Genomic DNA, 23,565 nt, shown 5'->3' with positions numbered 1-23,565 from the left:
GGATTTGTAGATAATGGTGTCAGAAGAAATTGGTGAGTTGTATAAAGTGAGACTCGGATTTGATGATGAAGGAAATAATCCAAGTTGGTATACATCTATAGATGATTGTCCGTCATGGTTCGTTGAAAAGGTAATTCAAAATATTTCATCTTGTTTTATGTGTTATATCATGTTTACAAAACAACATCTATTATTTATACTTTTAAAGTTTTGAAACAACATTTGTTTGATTTTTCAAACAGGGAAATATGCAAATATTAGTAATCTTGCTTTGTTTTATTGTATGATTTAGTTATGTATTGAGCATGAAAATGCATGAATGATAAAAGCATAATAAAGTTTAGCATCAGTATTGAGAAATAACTTAGTATTCGATCACATTATGTCAATTATTCTTTAATGTTTGATTGACAGATGTCAGAAATGTCAATCCTGATGATAACTGTATGTAATACTCTTACATTATAGAAATATCACAGTTAAAGCTGTTTGATCGATTTCTAGACAAGGCACACTTGCCAGACTGACCTTTCTGTACTAAGCCTGAAAATTTAAAATATATATAAGTGTATTCCTTATTAGAATTAAAAGAAAACCATGATACAAAACTAATTTTCTTGTTAACTGTAGCTCACCATTAAGAATGAGGTAGACAACAAAGTTTATGAGTTTGAGGCTGGAGTCTGGGTGAAAGTTGATGAGTACCAGGACTTCTGGAAGGAATTGCCAGTCAAAAAGGAAGACCAGTTAGAAGGTGGGCAGTTTTGTCTAAGGGTGTTTTCATATGTGTGTATTTGATTGAAGGAATGATGTTTTGTTTTTTTCCGAAATATTTAGTTAATGACTTGTGCAGAATTTTGCAATAAGCAATTTAGATTTGTATTTTAGTACAATACTAGTAGAAAAAATATAATAAAGAATTACAAATCTGTGTGTATTTGCCATTGGCAATGCTAAAAGAAAAAAGTCTTCCTATAGACTTTTTATAAACTGTGCACTGTTGGGTGCCCAGTTTTAGTATTTGCCAATGAAATCCCTCAACAGTTAAAGATTCAAAGAAGGACGTTTCTGTTAATGCATATTTAGTAGGGTAATACTTAGACAATTTTTTTTTTGCACAGTATATCAATATGAAGTGAGTGTGTTCACTGGGGACGAATCAAAATCGGGGACCGATGCGAATGTTTACCTTCAAATCTTCGGAGAATGTGGAGATTCTGGGTATCGTAGGCTGATGGCCTCCAAAACTCATTCTAACAAATTTGAACAGGGAAATGTAAGTTTTCAGTTTTAAAACTTTATTTTGTATCTGTAACATCATAGAGAAACTCGTGCTGCAAATTTTTACATACTCGATGAAAGGTCATTGTTACAAAATTTGTGATAGTTTGATTGTGAGATTTTAGTTTATGATTTTGTTTTTAATTTTGAAATAGTCAGGGCATCCTTTAATTATTAAAAGTTTTGTAATGTGTTGTTTAATTTTTTAATTTTTTGAAAAAATAAGAAATCTGTTTTCAATGTTTTAGAATGTTACCACAAACAGATTATCACATTATATAGACCCATCTCAGTGTGGATTCAAATGTGAATTATAATTGTATAATAAATTTTTTACAGAAAGATATATTTACAATCGGAGCTGTTGATCTTGGTAAATTAACCAAGATTAAAATAAAACATGACGGTTCAGGTCCAGGTTCTGGCTGGCTGTTAGATCGTGTTGTTATCAAAGAGTCAGAGGAAACTACGATACGATACATCTTCAGATATGAGAGGTAATTGATTTATACTTGTTTATGTAGGCTGTTTCATAGATAGGGGAACCATTACTGCATTGGGTTCCATTCTCCGTCTATTTGATTGTAATGTCATGGTTTGTAGCTTGACCCTTCGAAGTATAGGAAGAGCTGTTGTACTCACCCAGGTGTCGGTGTTGGTGTCAAACTTAGGTTAACTTTTTACATGCAAGCCGGTTTCTCAAAAACTATTGAAGGGAATTTGTTGAAACTTCACACACTTATTTGATAGCACAATAGGAGGTCACTGTTGAAGGCCTATAACTCTAACATTGATTTTGACAGAATTATGACCCTTTTTGAACTTAGACATTTCTACATTATCCAGGCTCTTGTTTTATTATAAAGCACTATAAAGAAGAGTAGAATGTGATGTCCTACTGAAAGCTGTTGTTGTTTCTGCCAAGATTTCCACTTAAAGTAATGCTTGATAAACTTTCCCTGAAAAGTTGTCATACAAGTATGTCCTCTTCTGCCCCTAAATGCAAATTGAAGGTACAATAGGGCATCTTTTTAAAGCCACTTACGGACCATAGTCTTAAAGAATTGTCATCCTGGCATGAAAGAATTAAACGTCCTTGAAAATTTAGGAATCTTATGCAGTTAACAAGGACTTCCACAAAGTCATGAACAATTACCTAGGTCACTACCTGCCAGTCTATGAGATATTTTTACAAACTGGTAGTATACTGCTATAAACAAAATGCAAATTCACTGCACCTATTAGTATATAAAGGATTATGTTCAAGTCCCTGTAAGGATTAAACTCTTCTGCAATAATAGTGGATTTACACAACATCCAGAAGGTTTAACTATGTCACTACGAGTCTATGACTGAGATATTTTATTACAAACAATCAGTATATTTCCATGAATAAAACACAAATACCTATGATTATATGGGTGATATATTTTGATATTACTACCAGCCAGCCTATGACTGAGATATTTTATTACAAACAAGATGTATATTTCCATGAATAAAACACAAATACCTATGATTATATAGGGTGATATATTTTGTTATATTAGATGGTTAGATGAAGGAGATGGGGAGAATGGTATAGAACAGACACTAATGTTGTCGGAGATACTGGTCAGTGATGAGGAGGAAGCTGACGAAGATCTTCCAGGTCTGTTATGATATGAGCCATGTCATGACAAAACCAACATAGTGCATTTGCGACCAGCATGGATCCAGACCAGCCTGCGCATCCGCGCAGTCTGATCAGGATCCATGCTGTTCGCTATCAGTTCCTCTACTTGTAATAGAGTTGGTTAGCGAATAGCATGGATCCTGATCAGACTGCGTGGATGAGCAGGCTGGTCTGGATCCATGCTGGTCGCAAACGCACTAAGTTGGTTTTGTTGTGACACGGCTCATATTATTTCTTGTTGTCATATAACTGTAACATGCAAGTATTTGAGATAAAGCTTCAAACTGTAGATTTACATGTAATTAGCATAATTTTTCTGAATATGCAATCGATTTTAGTAAGATAAACAAAACTCGCATTATTTTCTTGGCAAAATGCCAACTATATTCACTACTTTTGAGAAAAGTGCTGATCACTGTTTCTAAGGTGTTTAGGTGTAGCATTCTTGTTCTATATAATCATAGTTTGTTACTCTTTCTAGAATTTAAAGCTAATTTGATGTGCCAGTTTTGGCTAGAATTTTACTTTCTTAACCTACTTTGACATAATTCTCATTATTTGTACCTTGTTTTCTAAAATGATCATTACTTGCAAGTTGTTTTGCTGAATCATTATGTACAGTGTAACTGCTGATTTCCGGAACTTCTAATATTCCGGAAACTATCTAAAATCAGAACATTTTTCAGGGTCCCGAAATTTCTCCTGTTTTCTATGTAATCAATGCCTGTGAATTCCGGAACTTCTAAATTCTGAATTCCAAACGATTTTCTGGTAAAATTTGGGTTATTTCAATTCAAATTTACTTCAAAAATCTGGAAATTGAAAAAGATGTAAAGGAATTGAGATTGTAAAACCTTCAAAATGTATCTTCCACTTAGCAGAAACCATTTATCTTGACACTAATATTACAATCACAATGTCAAGCATGTCAAACACTTGATTTAAGTGTGAAAAATAAAAAATGAGAAGTATAATTGTGATGAAAAAAAAAAAGACATGAAATTATGCATTTGTATAAAAAATTCATTTATAAGTGATAATGAAATTTAATATACAGTTTAGTTATAACTTTTTAAAAGTCCTATAATTTTGCCATTTTATGGATTTAATAAGCTTCAGGATACGGACAAAAGCCCCCGCTCCAACACCCACCCCACCCCCACCCCGGACGAAAGCCCCGCCATCTAAAATGACAAGGTGGACGAAAGCCCCCCCCTCCCCCATCTATATGACAAAAGGACAAAAGCCCCCCCTCATCATATTGAAATTCAGTTCGAATAAATAAGACAATAAATGGCATATTGCAGGTTATCCATGGAGGATTGAGACTATAACTGGAGGGGACGCCCCGGCCGGTACCCAGTGTCCTGTAGAACTGGTGTTGTATCAAGAGAATGGTAAAAATGACACAGTTATCATAGGAGAAAGACAGGGTTTCAAATTCAAACCAGGTGCTTCAGATATATTTAATGTAAGTACATGTTATATTTTCTTTTAAACTATACCTGTGATAAGAAAAGCTGATAAAAATTTTAGTTCTAGTTTAAAGGAACTCCACTGAGGTTCAAAAGCTATAAGACATAAAATTTGAATTTTTTACATAGATCAGCTAGGGTACTTTACACAGAAAGCTATGCAAAAGATAATTAAAATATGGTCTATTAAATTATTAGTTATAGTAAATTAAAAATCAAAATTTAGTGTTATTCTTGGCCCAATTTGAGTTTAAAGCATTTATTCTGGAAAAAATGGATTGAGCAAACGATCTAAAATTTTGCTTACAAGTTATTCAAGAGGAACATAATTTTCAGTCCCGTCATGTCAAATAACGTCAGTGGTTAAGTAGTTAACAGACAGATTCTCCACACCTCATTGATATCTTACACTGGTTTTCTAAATTTGGCTAAGGATGTTAAAGCCTTGTATGTGAAGGAGCCATACAGGCAGTTTAAGTGATAATGGAGATTACAATTTATGCCTCTTCATAACCATGACGGTAACAGTGTCTGTATAACAAAGAACAGAAATACCATAAAAAAAAGTGAAGTCATACATCATAGCAAGTTTGACATTTTCTGTAGACATGAGTTAGTTGTTTCATGTATTTGAAGTAGAGTAACAGAGTATGATTCTCTTTTCTAGTAATATCAGCAGATAACCTATTCTCAAGTCTACAGAAGAAGCTTATTGTAAATGTCATATTTGTCATAATTTTTGAAGAGACATATATTGTAAATGTCATAATCGTTGAGGAGACATATTGTAATTGTCATATTTTTCATAATCTTTGAAGAGAGGTATTATAAATGTCATATTTGTCATAATCTATGAAGAGGCTTGTTTTAAGTGTCATATTTGTCATTATCTTTGAAGAGGCTTATTGTAAAAGTCATATTTGTCATAAACTTTGAAGAGGCTTATTGTAAATGTCATATTTGTCATAATCGTTGAAAAGACATATTGTAAATGTCATATTTGTCATAAACTTTGAAGAGGCTTATTGTAAATGTCATATTTGCCATAAACTTTTGAAGAGGCTTATTGTAAATGTCATATTTGCCATAAACTTTTGAAGAGGCTTATTGTAAATGTCATATTTGCCATAAACTTTTGAAGAGGCTTATTGTAAATGACATATTTGCCATAAACTTTTGAAATGACTTATTGTAAATGCCATACTTGCCATTAACTTTTGAAGAGGCTTATTGTAAATGTCATATTTACCATAAACTTTTGAAGAGGCTTATTGTTAATGTCATATTTATCATAATTTTTGAAAAGAAGTATTGTAATTGTCTTATTTGTCATAATTTTGTTATTTCTATGTTAAAACCATTTCTTGTATTAGTAATTTAATGTTTTTAGGCCCGAGTGATGGAAGAATTGAGTGATTTATATAAAGTACGCATAGGATTTCATGGTGCTGATTCTGACAAAGACTGGTTATATGATTATACACAAAGTCCATCATGGCTTCTTGATCAGGTTTGTAAACCATTCTTATCTGCCTAACTTTATTTGCAACCCATTCTATTTGACTCATTAGAATAAATGAAAAATGCTATAGCCATGAAGAGTGTATTTCAGTGATATCTAAATATAAATTATATAATCTGTTAAAAAAAATACAAACACTTTCCTTAGCTTTTGACATTTTATTTTAGTCTTCTTCAGAAAAAAATAAGGTTTGTAAAATAACAAATGATGCAGCATCTGTTTAACTATAAGCTAAATGGAATGTGACGTTAATGCAGAAATAAAAGTCAAATAAAACAGAATGTTTCGTTTAAAACATATACATTACTACATGAATTCAGCAAATATATATACAATATTATATACATGGAATATGGATCAATATATGTGATGCAAAATTTCGTATGTATAGATATTATTTTGTCTTATAATTCAGATAGATATAACAATAAAATTGCTGTTTTCATCACAAATATTGACCATTTATACTTCTTGAAGATTGATAAAAAATTATTATAAGAAGTTGAAAGAAAGTGTTTTTTCAGAATTTAATAACATTGAAGACTTCATGTCTGTTTGTTAGCTGCTTCTAGTCAGTTTTAGATATTTATGTCTTCATAAATCCCTGAAAAAAACTATGATCAGTTCCAAAATCCAAGTAAAATATGTTTTTTACATGAATTCTGTACTAAAATTTTGTTTGATCTATGTTTTATTTATGAATTCACAGTTAAGATTGACAGATGAAGCTAAGAATAAGGTGTATGAAGTACCATCTTCAACATGGTTAAAGATGGATGCATACCAAGACTTCTGGCGTGAGCAGCCAATTAAACAAGCAGACGGTCCTACTCCAGGTAAATCATAAAAAATATACATGTTTACTCCACATGCTGTGTTCCACATAAGACAAAATTTTAAAGGTTTTCTGTTACTACTTTTATATTAACATGAAAATTTACCCATAACTTACTGATTTTGCCTTATTTGTGCCTAGTTTTGAATTTTAAAACAATCAATATAAAGTTAAAGAGATTTCAATATCAAAATACAAAAATTGAGCTACCAACAGTTTAGAGCTTGGTCAGACTGCATGGATGTATAGGCTGGACGAGCTCTAAACTGGTGGCAAAAGGTAATCACTATGTTCTTGCAAGTTAAGGAAGGATAGTATTGATCAAAATATTGTTAATTTATTATGGCATCAGCGAGCCGGTCCCAAAACTGTTGTAGATGATTCGGATTTTCTGCGGGACATTCTATGTATGTTTTGTTCCTTATGATGTCAATGATTTCCAGAGGCAGACCAGAAGTTGGAACTTCTTCCTTCATTAAGATACATATCACTTCACGTCCTGTCTGAATCCCTTCCATTCTTGCCATGTTCATTTCGTAACAACACCACTTGCTTTGAAGAAAATGTCGTGACATGATGATAAGTGTTTTACGGGACGTCGTTATAGCCTTCATGATATTATCATTCACGTAGTTTCCAGCTTGAAAGTCTCTATCATGTACAAGCAGATTTAATCCTCGATTATTTTCAAGTTCAGGAACTAGATTACGACGCACAAAAGTTCCGTCACCATCTGCATAAGATATAAACACATCATGTTCAAATTCGTCCTCTTCTGTATTTCCGGGACTATAACCTTTTAATTTGAATTTGGCAGAGTAGTACATATAACGCAGATTCCATCGGTACCGATAAGCTATCCCTGAAACTGTTAAAATTATTGTTGCGAGCAGTGCCAAAGATGTTGATAGAATAAGTGTCATATAGTTAGCACAATCCTTAGTAAGAGATCGGCTTATGACATCAGCACTGATTAAGTTACCACTGGTATTGTTGTTGAACTTACATTTGTACCCACGGGGGTTAATAAAACATACATTTGTGTCTGAAAACCAGTTTATTTGATCTATATACATACAGTTGCAAATGAAAGAGTTGTTTGCCAGGTTGATGTACAGGGCATGTTGTGAGGCGAGATTATTCCATTGATGACGAACATTTCCATCAATCTTTACTATCTGATTGTCACTTAAATCGATGAATTTTAACTCCGTCATGTGATCCATATTCCAGTTGACGATGTTTATTTGATTAGAATCAAGGTACAACTCCTGAAGTAGTTCCAGTCCCTTGAAAATAATTGTTGGCATGAACTGAATTTTATTTGAGGACATATGAAGAATCTCAAGTTTTGAAAGTTTGCTGAATATTGTTCCGTCGTTATCAGAACTAAGTGGAAATCCAAGATAGTTTCCTGATACATTTAAAAGCCTGAGTTTTGGGAAATGATGAAAAAAGTCGAGAGATATTTTTTGACAGTAGTCCCATGCCAAATTTAAATGTGTCAATTCATTTAACCCCATTAGAGGTCCTTTCCAGTACCAAAAGGTGTTTCCATTTAGGGACAGATTTTGTAGTTTGTTTTCACAGAAGCAAAGGGGTTTGATTATAGTTTTTATGCCCAAGTGGCTTAGATCGGCAACTGTTAGATTCATTGGTAGGGGTAATGGTAAAATCAATGGTGAAATATTTGTGCAACTTTGGCACCTACTTCCAAAGAATCTCAGTAGAAGTCTTGAAAGAAATTTTATGCCTGTGTGATACGTATTTGGACTTGTTTCAAGGACATCTCTTGGACCAAAGAGTTCAAAGTTTCTTGTATCATATTTCACATTTGCTACTGATGATCGTTTGTCTGAATTAAGAGATCGTTTGTGTTTTTGATGATCTCCTAGCATCGTAAGTATCTCTTGCATTGACATATGGCTAAACAGTTCTTTGAAACTATGATTTACTCTTTGCGAAGCAATAAGAAATACTTTTAGATTAGCAAAGAAGTCATTAAATGCTATATTTATGGCTATTTGAATGACATATTTTCCGAGCATTAGTTTGTTGTCATTTAGAGATAAGCCGATTAAACTACGAGGGATGAATTTGACAGCATCCCTTTCAAATAAAGCCAGTCTGTTTGAGTCTAAGAATATGTACTTCAAAGACAAGTTGTATATATATCTCAAGTTATGAGCTGTAAGTTTCGTACAATCCCCAAATGTTGCATGAATTTTTCTTAAAATTAGTGTTTTAATGTTTGTGAATTGTAACCCATATGATATATTTGCCAGACTTTTGAACTGAAGTTCTTCATTGTTTGAAAGATCAAGGCTTTCAAGTTTTGGTAATTCAGTGAAACTTTTGTTTTGAACAGACTTCAATTTGCAGTCTTGAATCGTCAGATTTCGGAGGTCAGGCAGATTTTTGAACATACCCTGGAAGATTTCAGGAATATTACATCTTCGGTTGATTCCACCTAGTTGTAAATACTCAAGTTTGAGAGATTGATAATTTAATGTGGAAATTGACATTCCTTCAGATTGTTTATGAAATGCGTTTGTTGGCATTACATCTATGGCAAGTTGTTTTAAGTTGATTAAGTGTGCTAAAGCTTCTTTCGGATACCGTTCTTTATTGGAAATTTCGGATAAATCTTGCTGTAAGTTAATGGCAGATAAATGAATCAACGGTTGAAATGTTTTATAATGGATTGTTATATTTGTGTATCTGACCTGATTCATTTCAAGGTTTAAAATTTTGAGGTTTTCTAATCCGTTGAAGCTATCTTTTCCGAGCTGCGTTATCTTGTTGTAGGATAAGTCTAAAAATGTCATGTTAACATAGTTTTTGAATATATTTGCTGGTATTGAAGAAATAGAATTCATTGACAGTATAAGTTGCGTTGTGTTGAGTGGTAGTTTGGATGGAATTTCGGTCAGATTCTGTCTCTTACAGTCAACGAGTAACCCTTGCCCTGAGCCTGGGTCAATACAATGGCATTGTGGGATATCATGACATTCTTCGGCTGTAGTAGGTTTCTCAAACGACTGTCCTCGGTAAACGCTGAATATGTCGTTGACATTTTGAAACATTTCATTTAAATCATCTGTGTATTGCACAACACATGTTGTCGTACTTATCATAAGGAAAATAATGTTTGTATACATCAACATCTTAATCTTACCACCCTGCTTCCTTTTTTATCACTTTGAGGATGCTAATAAATGTTTGTAATCACTGTTTATCTGAAAAATAAAAACAGGTTCAAAATAGAATGTTAATGTCAGATTTGATTAATGCAGTAAATAACAATTTATAAGGCATGTAAAGTTTATCCTGTAATACAGACGATCTCCTTATAAAGACCACATGCAAGCAAAGGCTGAATAGAAAATTATAGTTTAAGCATGACTTTTAGGATAGAGGTGATATTTATCATTCATTGGAGCAGAATTTTTTTTTTCAAATATGACACTATGTTTTTGTGAAACATTTACAAATGGGTACTGTTTCAGAGAATTTTACAATACATCAGTTTCTATGTATCAGAAAATATTTAAAAAAAACAACAAAATATTATTGTAATAGTGTTTATTTATTTATTAATTTTTTGTTTAATTAATTCTGCTTTTTGGACAAAGAAAATGTCGCCATATGACCATTACAGTGTTGTGGTATTTTTAACTACACATGTATCAGCAAAGTGTGAAAATCATCATTAGTCATTTACATTGGGACTCATTGCATTGTATCAAAAGTATTTAGATTTATAACATAAACCACAGCATAAGAGTTTAATAAAACGATATTTACAATAGTGTAATAACGCTTTGATGTGACATTATTTGTACTATATATAAACATAGCACATAGACCACGGCACAGGAGTTAAATAAAACAATATTTACGATAGTGTAATAACACTTTGGTGTGACATCATTTGTACTTTATACAAACATAGCACATAGACCACGCACAAGAGTTTAATAAAACAATATTTACAATAGTGTAATAACACTTTGATGTGACAGCATTTGTGAGGCCCACATGGAAGATCGGGAAACAGAATGTGTTAGCCTTGTTAAATAAAGTCGTTACTTACTTACTTAATAACTTACTTATACAGGCGTTTGCCTGAGGGGATTTGTTTGAGAATGTTTGTGTAAAAGTGCTCTGATCATTTTTGTCAATTACATATGGATAAATAAGAGAGAAAATGCCAATTTTTATATGATGAGGAAGGTGATAATTTAAAGTATATGATGCTGAAATTTGACTAAAAAAGGAGCTACAGTTTTAGAGATATTAGTGATGATATGAAAATTTCTTTGTCTTCTCTTTTTTTTTTTTTTTTTTTTTTTTTACATTGAGAGAGCTGTATAAAGTGGATTATTATATGGATTATTGAATAGCTGATACAGTGGTCAGTTCATCTATTATTATTGGATTATTATTGGATTATCTCTGCTTTGGATTAAAATACACTTGTGAGATTCTCGGTTTTTTGTGTTTGGCCTGGAGGTTATTGCTGTTGTAAAAAGCACAATCAAGACTATATATATATATGATATATGACCAGAGGGACAAAATTGTAATAAACAGTTATATAGTGAAATGATATATATCTACCTAAGATCAAGGTCAATAGTCTAAACAGGGATAGTTTTAAAAAATTCATTACAATGAGTACCAAAAATATGGCTGCATCAGCTGGTACATGTCAAATTCGAACACAAGAAGGAGGAAAAGAGAAAAGCAAAGCTTTGCCAAAAGCCCAACAAACACACACCAAATCAACAATGCAACAACCAACTAAACAAACAAAAAGGACATTATCAGAACTAAGTGACACCAGCAATGAGAGTATGAACTTGTCAGTGATCCAAAACCAGCTGGACATATTACAGGAATCGATGCTCAGAAAAGAAGACATAGAGACATTAATAACAAATACAATCACACATATAATGAATAAAATGGAAGAGAAGATTTTAGAGACAGTAAGCTCCAAAGTAGCAGAAAAAACCAAAGACTTAGAAGAGCAAATAAAAACTTTGAGGTTTGAAAATGATATTATGAAAGATAAACAGACAAAAACAGATGAGGAATATAACAAAAAGATAGAAGAATTAGAGGAGAGACTGCAAAAGTCTGAAGACATGTGCATAGATGCCAGTCGAAGAGCAAATAGAAACGAGCAATACTCTAGGAAAAACAACATAAAGATATTTGGCGTTCCAGATGAAAGACATGAAACCCAGATAACTTTGACAGAGAAAGTACAAGGCCTTCTTAAAAAGGAAAACGTCGAATTACGAAAGGAGGATATTATGGCCATACACAGGTTACCAACCAAACCGGGACATATCAGACCTGCTATCATAAAAGCAGTAAACAATGCTGTTAAAACATCTGTGATGAGAAAGAGGAAAAGTATGAGAGATGCTGAACATAGAATAGCTGAAGATGTCACAATTATGAACTCTAGACTTATAAATAGATTGTCATTTCATAGGGAAATTAAATCAGCTTGGTTTTTCAATGGCTCAGTATTTGCAGAAACATTGACTGGTGAGCGTATTAAATTTGATGTGTATGATAACATTGATGAGACAATAAGAAGATCTCGTGAGAAAAAAAAAGTAAACAGAAAAGAAAGTCAAGGTATGAGACTATGGATTGCTTAAATGTAAAGGAACGCAAATGTAATCATTTGGATTATGACTTATAAGAATTGAATATTGTGATTGACTAGAATATATTTGAATATTGTGATTGACTAGAATATATGAGTATATAGAATTTTAGAGAGAAAAAAACTATAAAGTGAATGTTAATTGCTGTAAATTAAGTTAGTTAACTTACTTGAGAATTTTAATTCTTAATGACATAGATAAAGATTAGTTTTTCTAATGTATTTTTGAGATATGATGGTACAGTATAATAAAAAAGTTAATAATAAGGCATTGAATTATTGAAATGGCCCAAAGTTCATTTTCACAACTTTGATTACACTTTATTGTACATATCCCTGAAGTTCATAGCATTGCTGATACAGAAATTGTGTGTTTAAAGTTGGTTTTTATCCCCTTCTTTTTGCTTACACATGTATATTGTTGTTTAAGGTGTCATATAGATGGATGCTTTAATGCTTATAGAAATAAGATTTCATATACTATTACCTAGAGTATGCTTACTTGATTGTTAAAATTGTAAATTAAAGTTATAGTTTTTCTACTATTTTTTTTTTCTTCAATGAAAACAATAATAGTATTATACTTTGACAAGAAATTATACAAACACTAATAATTTTTTTAATCACTTGTAGAACATTATGGCATTTGGAATTTATGTTATTTTTTTCTTAAACGGCAGCAAATCTTTTGAGGAAAAAATGTCACTTTTTTAAAATAAGAGTTATATGTGTATGAAATGGTACAAATTATAAATTATAGAATGGTTATTCTTTGTTGTTTGGCACAATTCTAAAATTAATTGAGAAAAATCCTAAAAAGATTTTGATAAAACAACAGAATTGCATTCATAAATAGCTGTACACAAAATAAGGTTTTTCTAAAATTAAAATACATTTATAGTTTAAAATTAAGTTGTTAAGCTGCATTACCATATGTAATTGTACAAATTGTTTGACAGTTATGTTGTTACTTATTGTTTATACAGTTTATTTTCTGTTCATATTTTTGTTCATTCTTTTCATGTATAGCTTTGTAAACTATGCTTTTCTTTTTTATAATATATTTCTCAGATTGTTTATTATGTTATACAGGTTTTTTATTTTTTTCTCTATGTCTTCACTTGTTTGTTTGCTACTGAACCTTTCAGTGTGCTTTATGTCGTCTAACTGGGTTTATAAATCTATTTTAATCAGCTGTAGTTATAAAGGAAACTGGATAAATAACGAAAAATGTATTTTGGTTCTTAATTTCAATGTCTAATCTTAAAATTTTTTCTTACAATTGTCGTGGTTTGAATGATAGCATAAAGAGGCGTGATGTTTTCAATTTATTCAATACAAAAAAGCTGATATACTTTGTCTACAAGAAACGCATTTTGTAAAAGATGTTGAAAAAAGTCTACTCTGAATGGATGGTTTATGTTTTTTTAGCCATGGAAAAATCTAATGCTAAGGGTGTTGCAGTTTTATTCAGAAAAAAATTAAATATCAAAATCAAGTCAATTAACACTGACAATTTTGGAAGTTTCATTATTTTACAAATGCTTTTTGAAACTAGATACTTAACGTTAGTTAATATATATGCTCCAAATACAGATAGTCCAAGCTTTTTTAAAAGTATTTTTGATACTGTAGACTCACTTGATGACAATAACTCACTTATAATTTGTGGAGATTATAACCTGGTTCAAGACCCAGATCTAGATTATCATAATTATAAATCCAAAACTAATAATATAAAAGCCAGAAATTTTTTATTGGATATTATTAAAGATAAAGATCTTATTGACCCTTTTAGAGAATTACATGGCGAAATTAAAAAATTTACATGGAGGCGTACAAATCCTATACAACAGGGGAGATTAGATTTTTTTCTTTTATCAAATGATTTGTATCAGTATGTAAGAAAATGTGATATTGATGTGAGTTATAAATCAGATCATTCAATAATATTTTTAGATATTTGTTTTTCTCATATTTGTCATGGTAAAGGTTTGTGGAAATTTAACAATGCTTTATTACATGATATTGAATATTTAAAAATTATAAATGAAAAAATTGATGAAATAAAACTTCAATATTGTATACCAGTTTATAATATAGACTATATAATAGATACAAAAAATAAAGACATTAACTTTACAATCAATGATGAACTATTTTTAGAAACACTTTTGATGGAAATAAGAGGTAAAACTATTTCATATAGCTCCTATAAGGTTAAAGAGAAAAATAATTATGAAAAACAAATAATGGAGGAAATATCACTCATAGAACAAAATTTGACAATTGATAATAAAGACAGACTCTTACATTTACAAAATGAATTAAATCAGATAAGACATAATAAAATAAAAGGTTCTATGATTAGGTCAAGGTCACAATGGATTGAATCTGGGGAAAAACCTTCTAATTTTTTTTTGAATTTAGAAAAAAAATACTGTGCTGAAAAAAATATTCCTTTTTTAGAAATGGATAACGGAACATTTATTTATGATCAAAAAGATATACTCACACATACTTGTTGTTTTTATGAAAATCTATATAAAAAAGTGAACTTGACTGATGAATCTGTTATTGATAGAGAATTAGGAAATTGTGATATTACTACTCTGACTCATGATGAAATGTTAAAACTAGAAGGTGTTCTTACGTATGATGAAGTTTCTTTTACATTGAAAAATATGAAGAATGATAAAAGCCCAGGTTGCGATGGATTTACGGCTAACTTCTTTAAAACCTTTTGGAGTAGAATTGGTCATTTTGTTGTTAGAGCTATAAATTTTGCTTATAGAAATAATACTTTTGGTAGAAATCAAAAACTTGGTATAATAACATGTATTCCAAAAGAAAACAAGCAGAAACATTTTTTGAAAAATTGGAGACCAATAACTTTATTAAATGTAGTCTACAAATTAGCATCAGGTAGTATAGCAAACAGATTAAAAGGTGTTCTAGATAATTTAGTTTCAAAGGATCAGACAGGATTTATAAAGAATAGATATATAGGAGAAAATACTAGATTATTATATGACATAATGAAATTTACAGAAGATAATAATATACCAGGTTTAGCAATGATGATAGATTTTGAAAAAGCATTTGATACTTTATCTTTTACATTTATTGAGAAATGTCTTTCATCTTTTCATTTTGGTCCTATGCTTAAAAAATGGATATCTTTGTTTCTATATAATACTGAAACTTGTGTTATTTTAAATGGGTTTTTATCTAATTTTTTTTAAAGTTGAACGAGGCTGTAGACAAGGCGATCCAATTTCCCCATATATCTTCATTTTATGTGCAGAAATATTAGCTATAAAAATTAGGCAAAGTAAAGATATTAAAGGTATTACAATAGACGGTGAGGAATATAAAATTTCACAATTTGCAGATGATACATCACTTTTATTAGATGGTTCAGAAAAATCACTAAATGCTTCTTTAAACTTGTTAAATACATTTTCAGAGATTTCCGGATTAAAAATAAATTTTGACAAAACCAAAGTTATCTGGATAGGCTCTTTAAAATATAGTACTAGATCAATTAAGACAAGATGGAAACTTACATGGGGTGATACACAGTTTAAATTGTTAGGTTTAGTATTCGATGTTGATTTAGAAAAAATGATTAACTTAAACTTTAATGAAAAACTACAGAAAGTAAAAAATAGTATTAGCCACTGGAAAAAGAGAATGTTAACTCCAATTGGAAAAATTACTGTTGTTAAATCAATATTGCTTCCATTATTTACCCATTGTTTTACAAGTTTACCAACACCTAGTACTGTTTATTTGAAGACATTGAATGACTTATTTTATGATTTTATATGGGAGGGCAAGGCAAAAATAAAACAATCAGTAATTACTAAAACATACAAAGAAGGTGGTTTAAATATGACTGACATTAATAGTTATGTTCATAGTTTAAAGATAAAATGGTTTAGAAGGTGTGTTAGTAATAGCAGCAGTAAATGTTATAAGCTAGTGAATACATTGTTTGATATTGGTAAAGTTTTTAACACAGGTAAAATGTTTTGTAAAGTAATTATCAGTAAGATTAAAAATGCTTTCTGGATTGATGTTTTAAAGGCTTATATGATGTTTATTGAAAAACTTTCTATAGATAATATAGAGCAAGTATTACATATGCCACTTTTTTACAATCATAATTTTTTATCTGGAAACAGATATATTTTTATTCAGATATTGTATGATAAAGGCATCAGATTTGTGAAAGATATTATTAATGAACAGGGTAATTTTGTAGATTTGAATTATTTAGAACAGGTAACATGTAAACAAGTGAATTTTTTACAATATCATAGTTTAAAACAGGCAATTAAATTTTATATGCAAACGCTAAATATGATGATTTGTAATAACTTGTTTAATGTTCAATACCCTATTATAAGTTGTTATATAAAACCTATTTTGTTCATGAATAGTAATAAGAAATATGTATATGAAACTTTAGTTAAGAATTCAGATTTACCATCAAGTCAAGAAAAGTGGAACACATGCTTTATAGGTGATCACATTAATTGGCATTTAATTTATAGTTATGTTTTCCATTGTACAAAAGATTCATACATTCAGTGGTTCCAAACAAGAATTATTCATAGAATTATTGCTACAAATTCACTTCTGTTTAAAATGAAAATTGTGAACAATAAAATGTGTACTTTTTGTAATTGTTATGAAGAAACACTTTTGCATTTGTTTTGGGAATGTCACAAGATTCAAGGCCTTTTTCAATATCTGAAAGATAACATACATAATTTTGAAGAATGTTTCAACTGTAAATCAGTTATTTTAGGTTCAGAATCTAAAGATTTTAAATATGACATTTTGTTTTTAGAACTAAAAAGATATATTTATTTGTCAAAGAGAAAAAAGGTGCTACCCACATGTATTGGTTTTAAAAATAGTCTTAAATTAGCATGGAATATTTATAAAGATACAAACTTGACAGAAGATGAAAATAATAGATGGCAATTAGTAAGATCTTTAATTGAATAAACTACACTGACATACTGAATTAGATAAATAAATTTAACCTGATAATACCATTCTTAATTAATGTTCTTACATTGTACATATGGTTTTATTATAATGTACTTACTCGAAGGGTATAAAGCTATGTGTGTTGTAATATCTTTATTAAAATGTATAAAATTATACCGATTTCCCCCCATACATACACATCTGTAGTATATTGACAAAAATTCATGGTAACTTATACCTCTTCATATATATATATATATATATATATATATTTTTTTTTTTTTTCAATAACAGGCAGCAAAAATATAGCTTTATACTCAAATTTAGTAATTATTTTAATATTCTGATGTAATGAGGTACTATTATATCTATAAATATGTACTATTATATGTATAAATGTAAAAGAATTTGAAATAAATGGGGTTACCCAGTTGGGGCCTGAAAAAAAAAAAAAAAAAAAAAAAAAAAAAAAAAAAAAAAAATAGTGCAAAGTGCGCTAATGTTAACATTACACTATAGGTGATTCAAAGAAAAATGACTCGTTTTAACTTTAAACCATTAATATTTCGAATGTTGAATATTATGTTCGTGTAGATTCAATACTAAATTTATTGAACTTGTGGGATAAAACAATGTTATGCTTGCCAGAGGCTCACATGATATGATTTTATTCAACTCGTTAAATAAATTGAATATTAAATCTACACTTATTCAATTTCCTCTATGATTTTACTGCATTCCGATCACAAGGCAAAATAGCTCGGTGGTAAAGCAAAAGGGTATGTGGTTTCGAGCACACCTAGTTTCCATTCTTTGTTCTATCTTGACGGAAATTTGTGTGTTTGTTTATGTAAAATGTCTTTCTACTATTTTCCTCTTAAACGTCATTGTAAATCTGTTAATGTGCAGCAATGACAGCAGCACTGATACAATCATTAAAACCGAAATTCTGTAACAACGACATCTTAGTGCAATAACAGGTTATTTCCTGTTAGTTTTAATAGCAGTCAACCCGTTACTGCACAAAGGTGACAAAATGTTGAAATGATTTTGTATTGATGTAATATGTGACAATTAATATGATAAATTATCATAAAATGATAAAATATGATAAAAGAAATTTTAAAGGAAATGAAAAAAAAATTATTTTTTTTAAAAAAGATTAAAGGAAATAGTAAAAAAATACAATACACTTCAAGAGAAGAAACCCTAATACAACATGTATAGACAACATAGCAGGAATATTAATTATTCCCAGTCTAAAAAAAAATGATAGAAATTTTTTTAAGAAATACAAGAAAATAGTATAGAAACGTAATACTCTTACAAGAGAAGAAAAAGTAATGTAGGCAAAATCATGAGTAGGGATATCCTAGTCTTAAAATAGCATGTTCAACCATAGATTATTGTACGTAAAATATGCAGATTTAAATTTTTTTGCAATAAAGAACTCTTATGATAATGAAAAAGAACGTGACCATTTTACGATATTTTATGAAACAATAAATTTTTTTGTCAAGATTTATCAAATTTTAGAAAAAAGATTATTGGACAATATCTGAAATTTTGTGAAAGAATATATACGTTAAAGTCTTAACCTATTTAATGCTAGTTGTGGTGATGACTTCCCATAACATTTATTTCAGTCATTACAATACTGCATGTTTGTAATGTCGCTTTTCAACTGGATAATTGTGACGTTTATATTATTAGAAAGATTTTTGACAGGCTATATGGCCCTATATAAACATTGATTGGATGTAGTATATAGCTTGGGTTATATTGGAAACAACCGTTTACATATATGGCCATATAACCTTTCAAGAATCTATATAACAAATTTATAATACAGCAAACTTCCTTTTTTGTTTTTGAGGAAAAAAGAAGAGATTTCTTCAAAAATTGATGGCAGCAGTAAATATAAAACTATTTATAAACGTCACAATTATCCAATGATTATCCAATGAACAGTGTCATTACAAACATGCAGTATTAAAAAGATTTATGTACATGGCTGCTGTTAATTTTTGAAGATATCTCACTTTTTTTCTCTAAAAAACTAGAAATGTGTCATCATGCCACGGATGCCCCCGCATGCAGCCAAAATTTCAAATGTTATAATATTTAGTTCCAAATTTGTTTGTACAAATTATTTTTTTCATTCTATGTTCAAAGCCCTTAAAACTTTTCAATGTTAACACAAACCATTTTTATACAATGTTCAAGGCACTGAAATTATTCAGTCTTAACCTTTTGAAAATAGCATTTTGCATATTTGTAGCCAAAATAATGGCTATATACATTTCCACAAAAGTATGAGTGCTGAAACTGAAAGTTCAAAATTTTTCCAACATTCAGGAAAGATAAGTTTGTCCAAAATCATTGAACAACGACCAAATTCCAACTTAAACTGCTTATTCCTAAGATGTATCTATATTATTTTCAAAGTGAAAGGGACATAACTCTGCCAAAAAATCATCGAACCATGACCAAATTCCAACTTGACCTGCGCGTTCCTTTGACATATCTATATGTCAATTTTGAGTTGAATATGTAACACTGTTGGGTTGATAATGAACAGAAACTGTAAATTTCATATCATTTTCAAAGTGAAAGGGGCATTACTCTGCCAAAAATCATTGAACCATGACAAAATTCGAACTTGGCCTGGGCATTCCAAAAATATATCCATATGTCAAATTTGAGTTGAATGTGTAATACTGTTGGGGAGATAATAAACGGAAACTGAAAATTTCATATTATTTTTAAAGTGAAAGGGGCATAACTCTGCCAAAAATCATCGAACCATGACCAAATTTGAACTTGACCTGCGCATTCCTTTGACATATCCATATGTCAAATTTGAGTTGAATGTGTAATACTGTTGGGGAGATAATAAACGGAAACTGAAAATTTCATATTATTTTCAAAGTAAAAGGGGCATAACTCTGCCAAAAATCATCAAACCATGACCAAATTCGACCTTGACCTGTATTTTCTCATGACATATCCATATGCCAAGTTTGAGTTGAATGTATTGTACCATTGGGGAGATAATGAACGGAAACTGAAAATTTCATATTATTTTCAAAGTAAAAGGGGCATAACTCTGCCAAAAATCATCGAACCATGACCAAATTTGAACTTGACCTGCGTATTCCTTTGACATATCCATATGTCAAGTTTGAGTTGAATTTGTTCTACCATTGGGGAGTTAATGAACGGAAACTGAAAATTTCATATTATTTTCAAAGTAAAAGGGGCATAACTCTGCCAAAAATCATCGAACCATGATCAAATTTGAACTTGACCTGTATTTTCTCATGACATATCCATATGTCAAGTTTGAGATGAATGTGTTGTACCGTTGGGGAGATAATGAATGGAAACTGAAAATTTCATATTATTTTCAAAGTAAAAGGGGCATAACTCTGCCAAAAATCATCGAACCATGACCAATTTCGGACTTGACCTGTATTTTCTCATGACATATCTATATGTCAAATTTGAGTTCAATATGTGCAACGGTTATTAAGATAATGAATGGAAACTGATGATGACGGAAGGACAGAATGACGGAACAGGGTAACACTATATGCCCTTGCCATTATATGGCGGGGGCATAAAAAAAGATGCTTGCTGTATTGTAAATTCATTAACATTTTTGACAGATAATATGGCTGTATGTAAATGGTTGTTTTCAATATAACCCAAGTCGCTTTTTCCAAACAACCCTTTTTTTATATCAGGCCAAATAACCTGACAGAAATAGTAAATAATAACCAATAGTATTTATAAAACCCGTAAGCAAAAATTACCCCTAGTTTTTAAGAATTTTTCTTAAAGGGACACCACTGAGATTTTTTTCCACATGACAGGGTTTGAAATATTTTTCTGAAATTTGTGTACCATTTGATCAAATGAGCTGCGTCATGACAAAACCAACATAATGGGTTTGCGACCAGCATGGATCCAGACCAGCCTGCGCTTCCACACAGTCTGATCAGGATCCATGCTGTTCCCTATCAGTTTCTCTACTTGTTATAGGGTTTGTAAGCGAACAGCATGGATCCTGATCAGACTGCGCGGATGCGCAGGCTGGTCTGGATCCATGCTGGTTGCAAACCCATTATGTTGGTTTTGTCGTGATGCGGCTCAAATCATTTCCTCACTCTGTTGTATCAAAGCTATTGTTTTTATTGTGGAAAATTACTCAAAATATGTAAAGCATTGCAATTCTTTTGACTCAAACAGGCCAAGAATTTCACACAAAAATTTTCAATTCCAGTTTAATTCTTGGCATATTTCTTTATTATCCTTTATGGAATTTTTTTTTTTCATTTTGCTTCACTTAATTTGTGCACAAATTTCAAACTTTATGCTTTAAGACATTTTGACCTCAGTGGAGCACCTTAAAAACTAAAGAGCTAAAAATAATTGATACATATCCAGATGCTTAATTTTAGCATTTTAATTCTAGAATTCCTAGCAGTAATAATTGCCATTATCCAAAATTAATATGTTTTAACAACAATCTGTATGTATAAAAATATAAAAAAAAAGTAAATGTAAAACACTTACTAAAATAAATAGTACCACCCATTCAGTACTGTTTAGAATAAAAAAAAAAACACACAAATTAATTTTCCTTTTATACACTTGATCACAGTTAAGTGTTGATAGTTAATATCTGACAAAATTAAGCTAATCCAGCTTATCAGGATAATTTGAGAACACAGTTTGTTCATTAAAAAGATAACTGAAATAGTATAATGAAAATCTAAAGTATCGTCACATAGCAACACATTTGTATCTAATTATAAAAGTCCATTAAGGTCCAAGTGTCAGGCTATGTAATAGCTTTATTTATTTCTAAATGAACAAAGTTTAACATAAATTAAACCAGATGTAAAACATTGAAGTAAAAAGTTTATCTAAGACTGAAAACAAATACAGATTGTGGTACATAAATAAACAAGATATAAAAATGTGAAGTGGAAAGTAAATCTAAGATCTAAGATAGGAAAAAAAAAATTGTGACACATATTAGTGTGGCTTTGATAAGTCAAACTTATATTTAAATGTTTTGCTGCATGATTTACTACATAGGATTTATTTAAATCTTCTTTAGACAGAAAAAATATTGAAATCTAACTTAAGAAAAATTATCTATAAAAAGTAATTTTTAGCATTTTAATTCTAAAAATTCCTATCAATAACCATTTTCCAAAATTGATATTATGTTAGTTAACAACAAGCTTTTAATAGCATAAAATAAGTAACCACTTACCAAAATGATTGCCACCCAATCAGTACTGTTTAGAATAAAAAAGAACACAAATCAATTTTCCTTTTTTACACTTGATCACAGTTAAATTAAGTGTTGATAGTTAATATCTGACAACATAAAGCTAATTAAGCTTATCAGGATAATTTGTGAACATAGTCTGTTCATTAAAAAGATAACTGAAATAGTATAATGAAAATCTAAAGTATCGTGACATAGCAACACATTTGTATCTAATTATAAAAGTCCATTAAGGTCCAAGTGTCAGGCTATGTAATGTACATAACCTACTATAGCAGACTGCTTATGCTGTCATCTGATGTGGAACTAAATCCTGGACCAGGAACTTTGGAGGATACGCAACTGATACTAAATGCTATACAGGAAGTTAAAACTGATTTAAAAATTGTATCAAAGGATATTGTAGAAATTAAATCTGAGCTGTCTTTGAAAGATGATACGTATTTATACAATCAGGAAACAAATCGGCGGGATTGAAAAGCTACAGGACCACTTTGATAGTAAACTGGAGATTTTTGATGAAAAACTAAATGCACTACAATATGAGTATGATACAGTTAATAATGACTTAAAAGAACTATCACTTCATGATGATATTAATTGTGAACATTGGAACTGGATGGAGAAGCAGATCACCATTATGGAATCTGAACGGTAAACAGAAAAAGGGATCGAGTGAGAGTACACTTTGCATATTTAGCCCCGCCTATAAATTTAGCACGAATTTCTGATAAAGCATTATCATCCTGATTAAAATAGACTTAATCTATGGA

General features: G+C 30.4%; 2 protein-coding genes across 3 annotated transcripts in view; one reads left to right on the top strand and one right to left on the bottom strand.

Moving 5' to 3' along the window:
- The window catches only part of LOC132717063 (lipoxygenase homology domain-containing protein 1-like), a 120,989-nt gene that overhangs the window by 61,945 nt on the left and 35,479 nt on the right, over positions 1 to 23,565 (top strand). The window contains exons 51-58 of the mRNA XM_060700455.1: positions 11 to 130; positions 631 to 754; positions 1,122 to 1,276; positions 1,621 to 1,778; positions 2,832 to 2,932; positions 4,264 to 4,427; positions 5,822 to 5,941; positions 6,663 to 6,789. Of these exons, the coding sequence (XP_060556438.1) occupies positions 11 to 130; positions 631 to 754; positions 1,122 to 1,276; positions 1,621 to 1,778; positions 2,832 to 2,932; positions 4,264 to 4,427; positions 5,822 to 5,941; positions 6,663 to 6,789 (1,069 nt within the window). The remainder of the gene's footprint in view (positions 1 to 10; positions 131 to 630; positions 755 to 1,121; positions 1,277 to 1,620; positions 1,779 to 2,831; positions 2,933 to 4,263; positions 4,428 to 5,821; positions 5,942 to 6,662; positions 6,790 to 23,565) is intronic.
- Positions 6,103 to 23,440, bottom strand: LOC132717075 (toll-like receptor 4). 2 transcript variants are annotated; one of them, XM_060700473.1, is made up of 2 exons: positions 22,775 to 23,440; positions 6,103 to 10,027 (listed from the first exon to the last, which is right to left on the bottom strand). In XM_060700473.1, exon 2 carries the CDS (start codon positions 9,953 to 9,955, stop codon positions 7,121 to 7,123), a length of 2,835 nt encoding a protein of 944 aa, XP_060556456.1. In that variant the 5' UTR covers positions 9,956 to 10,027; positions 22,775 to 23,440; the 3' UTR covers positions 6,103 to 7,120. The 2 variants fall into 2 exon arrangements, with proteins under 2 accessions (XP_060556456.1, XP_060556455.1); XM_060700472.1 differs by lacking the exon at positions 22,775 to 23,440 and adding an exon at positions 22,066 to 22,414.

Source organism: Ruditapes philippinarum, unplaced genomic scaffold (assembly GCF_026571515.1).
Source record: "Ruditapes philippinarum isolate M1 unplaced genomic scaffold, ASM2657151v2 ctg61_1_1_1_1, whole genome shotgun sequence".
Lineage (NCBI taxonomy): Eukaryota > Metazoa > Mollusca > Bivalvia > Venerida > Veneridae > Ruditapes > Ruditapes philippinarum.
Note: the sequence above shows the minus strand (reverse complement) of the source record. Positions and strands in the feature narration are given on the sequence as shown.